The sequence below is a fragment of the Brachionichthys hirsutus genome, chromosome 12 (assembly GCF_040956055.1).
Source record: "Brachionichthys hirsutus isolate HB-005 chromosome 12, CSIRO-AGI_Bhir_v1, whole genome shotgun sequence".
Lineage (NCBI taxonomy): Eukaryota > Metazoa > Chordata > Actinopteri > Lophiiformes > Brachionichthyidae > Brachionichthys > Brachionichthys hirsutus.
The window spans coordinates 3,984,809-3,993,937 of NC_090908.1; the positions used below are offsets into that span (position 1 = coordinate 3,984,809).

The 9,129-nt window shown below is 42.6% G+C and overlaps 1 protein-coding gene across 1 annotated transcript in view; it reads left to right on the forward strand.

Annotated features, from left to right (window-relative positions):
- The window catches only part of dachd (dachshund d), an 84,937-nt gene extending 78,299 nt beyond the window's left edge, over positions 1-6,638 (forward strand). Inside the window, exons 8-11 of the mRNA XM_068746158.1 lie at positions 795-942; positions 1,514-1,657; positions 2,373-2,441; positions 6,400-6,638. Coding sequence (XP_068602259.1) covers positions 795-942; positions 1,514-1,657; positions 2,373-2,441; positions 6,400-6,437 — 399 coding nt within the window. The 3' untranslated portion in view covers positions 6,438-6,638. The remainder of the gene's footprint in view (positions 1-794; positions 943-1,513; positions 1,658-2,372; positions 2,442-6,399) is intronic.
- Positions 6,639-9,129: the final 2,491 nt, after the last annotated feature.

Below are 9,129 nucleotides of genomic sequence, written 5' to 3' on the forward strand. Positions count from 1 at the left end.
TCATCTTTGATAATGATCTTCGCAATGAATATTTATACACAAATCAACAAAATGAAACCAAGCAGAAAATGAAGATAAAAAGCAACTTAGAAAAAAAATTGGGGTCAGAAGAATCAACAATTATCACGATCTAGTCCAGTGCATTTGATATAATTGCATGTGGATGGGGAATAATTGGGAGGAAAATGACTGCTTTGCTGTAATATCGTGTCTTTTAATTTGAGGTTGTCAGGAGTGTATTTGGAATGGCAGTAATGTAATTGATACATGATGAGATACTTGTCATTTGTATTATTCATTCCTGCTGTGCCCCGAGAGGAGCTCAAAAACGTGCTGCAGAGAGTAATACTCTACATTTATACATTTGCCATCGCCAGCTGTGCAGTGGCGATGCGTTGATGTTTCAAACGTACGTGTTTGTGAAGTCTGTCCACAGTCACGTTTCACAGCTTGGCCCTAATGGGTCAGACCGAGCGAGCCCCCTCACGTCATCATTCAGGACAGCATTATCACAAAAAACCCGCAAGAGCTCCCTTTGTGTTTCCGTTCCACGTGGAAATGATGATGACATCACAGATTAAGGGACTGCTGAAGGTGCTGATACTCCTGGAAGGTTTCACGTCACGGCTGTTTGGCCCCGTTCGGGCTCGCCGGAGCTGCTGTGACATGCTTTAAGTGTGGTTTGCTGTCACATCAGCTTGAAAGCCTTTAATAGTCCACATCACTGTACACCCCCCCCCCCCCGTTCAACACTCCTGTTCTGCAACGCCTCCACTCGTGTGTTTTGCGTGCAGGGCCTGCTCAAAGTGGCGATTGACAACGCGCGGGCTCAGGAGAAGCAGGTGCAGCTGGAGAAGACGGAGCTGAAGATGGAGCTGTTCAGAGAGAGGGAGCTCAGGGAGACTCTGGAGAAGCAGCTTGCCATGGAGCAGAAGAACCGAGGTACCGCCTGATGACTACGTGGCGCTGAATCCTTCCTGTCAGCCAATGATCAGTGTGTGTGTGTGTGTGTTTTGCACAGACTTCACAGGCCTGTGGTGCATGCATGCATGCACTTCTGCGTGTATACTTAATGTTTCCTATTGAATCACTGACTTAAGTGGTTGTGTTTCTTTGGTTACACATGCATTTATCCGCTAAGCGCAGTTTTTCCTGCCCGTAGTCTCCTCACATAATTGCTAATGCACATTAACTCACTCGTAGCCTCATGTTAAATGCATCAGCTTCATATACTGTCGTTTATGTTTAATGAGAGAAATTCATGAAAGTTATCCCAATAAATGTTTCAATTTGCTTTAATTCCCTCCAGCAGTTTGTTAAGTCTCAGTCGGTATTTTACTTTTTATTAAAGACGGTCTTAATATTTGGCTTTAATTGATTTGCTGTTTTTTATTACAGCACCCTCGGATTTTAAAATGAGGTTATTATCTCAACAATCAGCTTTTGGTCTGACAGGAAGCTGCGCTGATTTGCAGCTGCAGCTCACTGACTGTTACTGTTTTCCCTATTTTAGCAATAATTCAGAAACGTCTGAAGAAGGAGAAGAAGGCCAAGAGGAAACTCCAGGAAGCTCTGGAGTACGAGTCCAAGAGGAGAGAACAGGTGGAGCAGAGCCTGAAGCAGCCCTCGCCCTCCGACAGCATGCGCTCCCTCAACGGTCAGACATGTTCCACCTCCAGCACAGTCAGAAACATAGTTTGGTCCGTGTGGGGGGGGGGGGGGGGGGGGTAAGATAAAACGTACCTGTGTAAATGCTGCTGGAGCGCAGACGACACACACACACACACACAGCAAAACACCAGACATTCATGTTGGAACTCACCAAATCATGTAATCCATGTCTCTTTGGCAGAGGCGTAAGTTATCAACCACATATATTCTCTTTGTTCTTCTGACATGAGCTGCTAGTTTGCAGAGTGCAGGTGTTACACACAAAACGCGACAGGCTCGTAAGATATGAATTACAGTCTGCTTTTAAGCCACCACTGTGTCAAAAAGTGTCATCTGAATATCTCAGTAATGCAGATTTTTTTTTTTTTGGTAGGCGAACATAAAATATCTCAAATCATGTCAGCTCTCTGCAGCGCTTGTTTCTTCATCAGCTCCCTCATAATCAGCAGCGTCCGTTATGGAACTGTTCAACCACCCTTTTTACACTTTTATTAATTATCACAAATTAAACCAAGGATTCCAGATTGCATTTTTCCCACTAGAATGATCCATTCATCCAGTACCTCCGCCTGCATGGGGGCGAGGATTCGCGCTGGAGGCTGGCTGGGTCTCTTGTTTGGGATGAACGATGCTGTGAAAGTGGCGTTGTGATAGGTGGATGTCGGGGATGTTTAACGGTGGCGATCCTTCTCTTCTCACAGACTCTCTGACCCCTGAGATGGAGAGCGACCGCAGCAGTGGAAGAACAGATGCTGAAAGGACAATACAAGGTACAGGGGCTCAGATGAGACAATAAATCTCTCTCTTTCTCTGGCTCTCACTCTTCTCTCCCCCCACCCCCGCTACCTCGCTCTCTCTCACACACACACACGGGGCTTCAGTTTATGAACATTAGTGTTTCTCCGCCTGCTGTTCAGGCATACAGCTCACCATCTGGGCCGCAGCACTAGGTCAAGATCATTGGTTTCTGCAGAAACAATATTGTTCTTTTACTTGTCTTTTAGTGGCTGCGATGCATTTAGGACTCAGATCATTGCCGGGGGGGTGGGGGGCGGGGGCGGGGGCGGGGGGGGGGGGGGGGGGGGGGGTACAACGCCACAGAGAGAAACTAGTAAAACAACTAATCTAGAAATTCAGCGACAGAATGAAAGAAGTTGTTTGTGTACGACTCAGGAAACATTAATGAGTCATAAAACACAAAAAGCAGCTGAATCCCCCCTTTGGTAGTAATAAAAGGGGCAAATCAATCCTTTTTATGAATAAGCCTTGTACATTTTTAATGGTTTGTTTGTTTGTTTGTTAGCCTTCGGGGTGCAGTATGTGTTTGGGGAAGGGCGCTCCAGTGATAACCTCTGCAGACTGTCTGCTATCTGTGTTTACCCAGATACAAGACACCTCGCAGAGGTTGAAGATCCTCATTATTACTCCGACGTCTCCTTTTAATGCGCCTCTGCTGCGTCTGCTCAGAGCCGCCCTTATCAGTGGGCGAGCGCCCAATTTATCCCAGAAAAGGCTGCGTGTAATTTGCTGGCGAAAGTGGAAAATATTCCATCTTTGTGTGCAAGAATGAGTTGGGACCTTTTAACTCCTTAATGTTTGATTAGCTCACTTGAACTGATGTTTTGTCAAAGGGCAAAAAGACATAAATGCACTGAAGGAAACGATGACTGCTCCTTAATTAAATGTCATTCAGGCACTGCAGGGATCTGAAGCAGTTTGATGTACAAAAAAAGGAAATCCATATGTCATCATTTAAATAAGATATACTTCCAGATACAGCATAATTATAGCCCCTTATTTCATACCAAATTAGTAAATTTAGCCTCTTTAATTTCTTTATAATTTGGCGTTTTTTTGTATCAAATTAAATGAGTTCAAACTTTGAACAGCAAAAATGCATTTTCTATTTTATTTTTAAATCTTTTATTTTTTTACTCTAATCACTGTCAGGGCGGAGCCGTACATCAATTTTCGCTGTCTCTCGATCACTCTGATCATTTCCTGGAAGAGTGGCGAGGAGGAGGAAACTGAAGAACAGGCTGCATTTTTGTGTTTTTGTTCAATTAGAGAAGCGTTTGTCTGCCACCCGTGTCTCCCTGCTCTCCTCTGCAAGCCTCGCTGTATAATTAACCTCAAATGGCAAAAAATGATGTTGATAAATTACACGGGCAGAAGGGGGAAAAACAAGCCCATCACCCGCATGAAAGCCGAGAGAAATGTGTGGGTATATTCTCAACTCCAAACGAAAGGAGGTAATGGAGGGAGAGAGAGAGCGAAGGAGCGAGGGGGGGCGGGGAATAATGAGGGCATAATTTTAGAGAACTAATTATTTCTATTTGTCTTTTGTCACACTTCTCTAATTCTGCGATATTAACACAGTCTGTGTTTATTAATTGCTTTTGCAGCGTTTTGAATCGGGTCCAAGAGGGAACGTGGCTCTTTTCACAGGCAGACAAGCGACTGGGACTGTAGCTCGCCAGTCCCGCCTGGCAACCCGTGCTCATGTGAATATCTTCCCCCCAGTATCTTTTCTGGTTCCCCGCCGCTTCCCACTCGATGTGTTCGGCAGGTTTACATGACCCCTGTGCGGAGAGATAAAGTTCTTTGTTGCAAGATTAAACATCAAAACAGCTAAAGTGAAATTAAAATTAAATGAATGAATGTCACTGAAGCAAAAGAGGGAAAAAAAGAAAGAAAAAAAGACTGTAATTAATGGATCCCTTAATTGTCTTCATAAAATATTTGCATGGGCATAATTTGCATAATTTACATGTATTAATTAATCTTTCAAAGGAATTTTATGCTGAGAGAAGCCAAAAAAATCCCTTTGTTTTATTTAGCATCTAATGAAATATTTATCCTCTTTAATGAACTTTTCATCTTGATTTGAATATAAAAATACTCAAGTTTGAACGTATTTTAAGGAATGGCTCTTTCAACAAGACATTAGCAGTTTTTCTTTTTTCTTGTTTTTGGTCACACATGTGAAACACAACATCCGCATACGGAGACGACGTATTAATCCGTCAGTAATCAGATTGGCACCGGTGCCATGAACGCCCCTGCAGACTGGTGGGCAGGTAGAGCGTGGGGTAAGCGTCCGATGCTCCGTGTGCCCCCCCCCCCTCCTCGGCTGTCTGCTTTCTGCAGCGCTGCGTTCATGCTGTACAGACTTTTACACAGAACTCGTGGTTGTTGCTTGAATAGAGGCAGATAGAGTGCAATGCCTTTGAGACCTACGGCGGGGCTGCGTAATTAGACTGTGTTTGTACGCCACCCAGCCCCTCCCCTCAAAAAAGCAGTCTGACTGTACACACACACACACACAGCTTTGTTATCTCTGAACTTCATGTGTGAGATCACATAAATCACAGGTGAAAGGGGAGAACGGTACCTGATAGAATATTGATAATGTAATAAATACAGAGGTTACCTTCAGATCTATTCTTAGTTTTGAAATCAGAAAAAATAAAACATTTTGAATTGTTGAATGAGACCTGATGCAGAGCAGGGACCTCCCAGCAGGAGGTGTGAGCAGGCGTGCAATAACAGTCAGACGTTGTCTCCGCTGTCCTGCGCGTCTCGTGTCATGTCCAACAACGTGCGCCGCTAAATGCCTCTGTGTGTGTGTGTGTGTGTGCGTCTCTTCTTAACATTGAATTATTTATGTGCGCTGCCATAGAGAGGTGTGCTTCCTTAAAGGCATTACTGTTGCATTCCCCGGCAGAGGAATTGTGAAGGTAATAAACGTCAAACATGCTCCGGCGCTGTGCCTAACAGATGCTTTTACCAGCTCATCGTCGAGCGGCGCTGCTCGCTGAGGCGAACGCTCTGTCGGGAGGTTTCACTGCATGGAAATGGACAAAAAGCGCGTTAGATTGGAGGTGTGTGGCGATAAACGCACCGCAGGAATGTCTATACTGCTCTCAATAAACACCGTTTCCTCCAGCATCGTGAGTTCAGTGACACACGGCTACATGGATGTGGTAATCATGGGTACAGCCATGCACATGCATATAACAGTGTAATTACACTTGTACGTCCATGTCTGATTTCTTTTTATTGCATAAGGAATTTTAATTATTGTGTTAACGTTATTATTGTATTGCCCGACAGCAACAAAATGTTCCCGTATTTTGTCATGACTGATAAAACTACAAGAGCGCAGACCTCCGCCAAGCAGCTCATTCCCCTCCTAATTAGATTTACACCATCCACATGGTGATCTGGATCGCCATCAAAAGGCTCTAAATTGTTCTTGGTATCTTTTTACACCAACCATGAAACTTAAAAGTGAATCAGAGTTGATGTGCATTTTTAACAGATTTTTGAATCCATAAATGGGCTTTTCAATGTTAACATTTAATGTTTTAAATGTTAACAAAAAATTGTTTTTGTATCCAGACAGGTTTCCGGATCGCTCTCAAAATGTATTGGGATCTAAGTTAGACCAAGACACATCTTCACATTTTTTTTCATCCAGCAGTTTTTCTGTAATCCTACTAACAAACAAACAAACAAACAACTGCCGTCAAAAACACAACCTCCTTGGCGGAGGTAATGACCCCAATAATGTTTAATCAGTTATGAGTGCTAACATCCTGAAACCATAGCAACGCCTCTGGAGGACAACATTTTGAAGTTAAAACAACGACCCGATCGTTGGTTTGCGTCAGCGGGATCCTGGCTCGCGGATAACCGTTGTCGCCTGTCGCTCTTCTGTTGCAGATGGAAGACTGTTCCTGAAAACCGCAGTGATGTACTGATACGCCCGTGACAAGCTGGAGGAAATAATAAAGAAAAAAAATCTGAAAAAGAAAAAAGAAAGAGAGAAAAGACACCCCATGAAGATTCTCAAGATTTAGTAGAGGTCAAGTCAAGCTGCTTGCAGGAGTTCAGAGGAATGCCGTGTTCAGCCCAGTGCTGCAGGAGGTCGAGTCTGAATGTAGAATAAGAAGGCTTTTCTCACAGAGGTCAACATTAAATAGTTTGATAAAGCAGGCTTGACGGAACGGCTTGGCCAGCGTGAAGGATAAACACATATATTGAGCACAGTAAAAATGTACCCATGGTACACGGTTGGTAATAACTCGTAAATTCTCAGCACTGAAGATTTTTATACTGCATCTCAGCCAGCGAGAAAGTTTGCGAAAATCAAATCCGACTGAAGTTTTGTTTTGTATTTCAAATTGAATTTTGAGACGCTCAAAACGACACGTGGAGATGAACCTTGTGAAGGAAAAAAGAAAACAGTTTTTAAAAAAGTGAATCGATCCACGTGTTCATCCAAAAAGATGAGAGCGACGATGTTTTGATTTTCATGTTTTCTAAATTAGGTGACAATACAATCAAGTTTCATTTATACCATCGTTGTACATACAAGATCTGATGATAACAATAGGAGAACTCTGTATCGAACCCCAGCGGATTGATAAGGTATGTGTATATAACGTTAAGAGGTATTGTGTATGCAGTAGAGCTATTAGGCAGACGATACCACCATTTATATAAACCTACAGTTTTGTCGCATTCTATTTCTGAGCCATCATTCTTTCCTATAGCTGCCATTTTGGTGAGAAAGCATGCAGGCATGTAAATGTTTGTCCTGGAATTACGCTATTTAATAAATCCTATATTGTGCTGGCGAGATGCTCGGGTTGACTCTACTCAAACCCAGAGGGCATTTCCACACATAATATCAAACATTTTACTTCCAAAATGAAGACTTTTGCTGTCGATAGTACTGTAATCTTTGTAACAGAGGTAATATTTCTTGGAATTTACTGTACATTTTTGTCATGAGACGCCCTCGGAATCCCCTCCCAATAATTTTGTTTTCTTAAAAAAAAAAAGATAAAGATCCAAACTGCACACTTAAGAACTAATGACTCTTGACACAACATTTGGGAACTGAACGCCATCGGACTACACTGCTTAAATCGCTGTTGTACCCACACGCGCTTTACTTTTTATGTTTTGTGATATCCTGATGAGAAAAAGAAAAACCCTGAAAACTGATCTAATTTTTCTGTTTCTTTCCGTGAAGACTTAATTTGAATGCCGAAGCACCTGTGTATATCCTCTCGACATAAGCCGATGTCAGTCATCTAACTGCAAACCGTTTAGACCTTATGTGTTATAATCAGGAGAGGCGGCGTGCCCCGTGTTCCCCATGTGTTTTGTTCTTTTTGTTCTCAATGGAGTGTCTAGGTCTGATGTCACTGATAACTTATATAGCTTCTTGAATCATCTCTTCATTGTACTTCAAGTTCAAATAAAGATAACATGTTGATGATAAGTGTGAGTCGTTGCCCGGGGTCCCCGACACGCGTTTTCCGTGTCACGCTTTCGTGGATGAGTCACACACTGATCCTGGTGTCAGCTTTGAAAATAGGGAATAGCACAAACGCGTAAAAAAAAAGAAAACACGATACGTTACAGATTAAGCTCCCTTTTTTTTTTTATCTTCACAGAGAAGGCTTCATTTTCACCAGTGTACGGTCGTTTGTTGTTTGCCAGCAGCATTGCACAAAAACCGCTGGAAGGATTTCCACGGAACCTGTTGGAAGGATGGAGCAGGAACCAGGAAAGAAGGAATTCATAAGCATGTGTGGAGTGTGTGTTGCTATTGTGACCATGTATTTGAATATTCTCCCTTACATAAAAGCTGCTGAAGCATTTCTTTCATAGCTGGGACAGTTGGAGCGTCGGTCGGGAGAAACCGAAAGATAAGCGTGAGACTGCTGACAGAGGTGCGTGCTCTGTCTCTATTTTTATTATGTGTGTATGTGTGTTGTGTTTTTGGCAAATGTGGAGACAGAATCCCTCCGAATGGCCTAAAAGAACATTGCATTGAAAAATGTTCCCCTTCAAAACCAAAATTCACAATTAACCAAATTAAGAATATTGTAAATTCTCTTTCATTTGACTACTTGGAAACAAGCATGTGTGTGTGTGTGTTCGTTAGTGTGTGTGTGTTTTAATGCGTGAGCTAATCCTGGATCAAACTATGTAAATGAGTGTGTGACCAAGCTCACTGTAAATAAATTATTTCAAGTGGATTTTCAAGTGTATGACACTAATTCACAATATATCACCATAAACACTCTTTCAATCCGCTGCAGGGTCGAGCATTACAATAGCTTTATGGAATGCTTAAGGGTTGAGGGAAGGATTCTAAGCTGTTAATGTTGCTTTTTCTTTGTCAACATTATCTTTTTTTTTTTTTATAGCGCGTTTTTTCTGTCTGTATTTCTTTAATGATAATTTGTGGGGACTCTACCTGAGCGTCATTCTTTGTTTTGCTCTCCAGTCTCAGCGCTTATCCCCAGGGATCAGTTCAAAAAAAGCTGCGGTGCCTTTCAAATACATGGAGAAATATGAAATCGACATTGAGAGACAAATTTCTCCTGTAAGCAATTCTGAGTGAAATATGTTGACGCAGCACGCTTGGCCCAT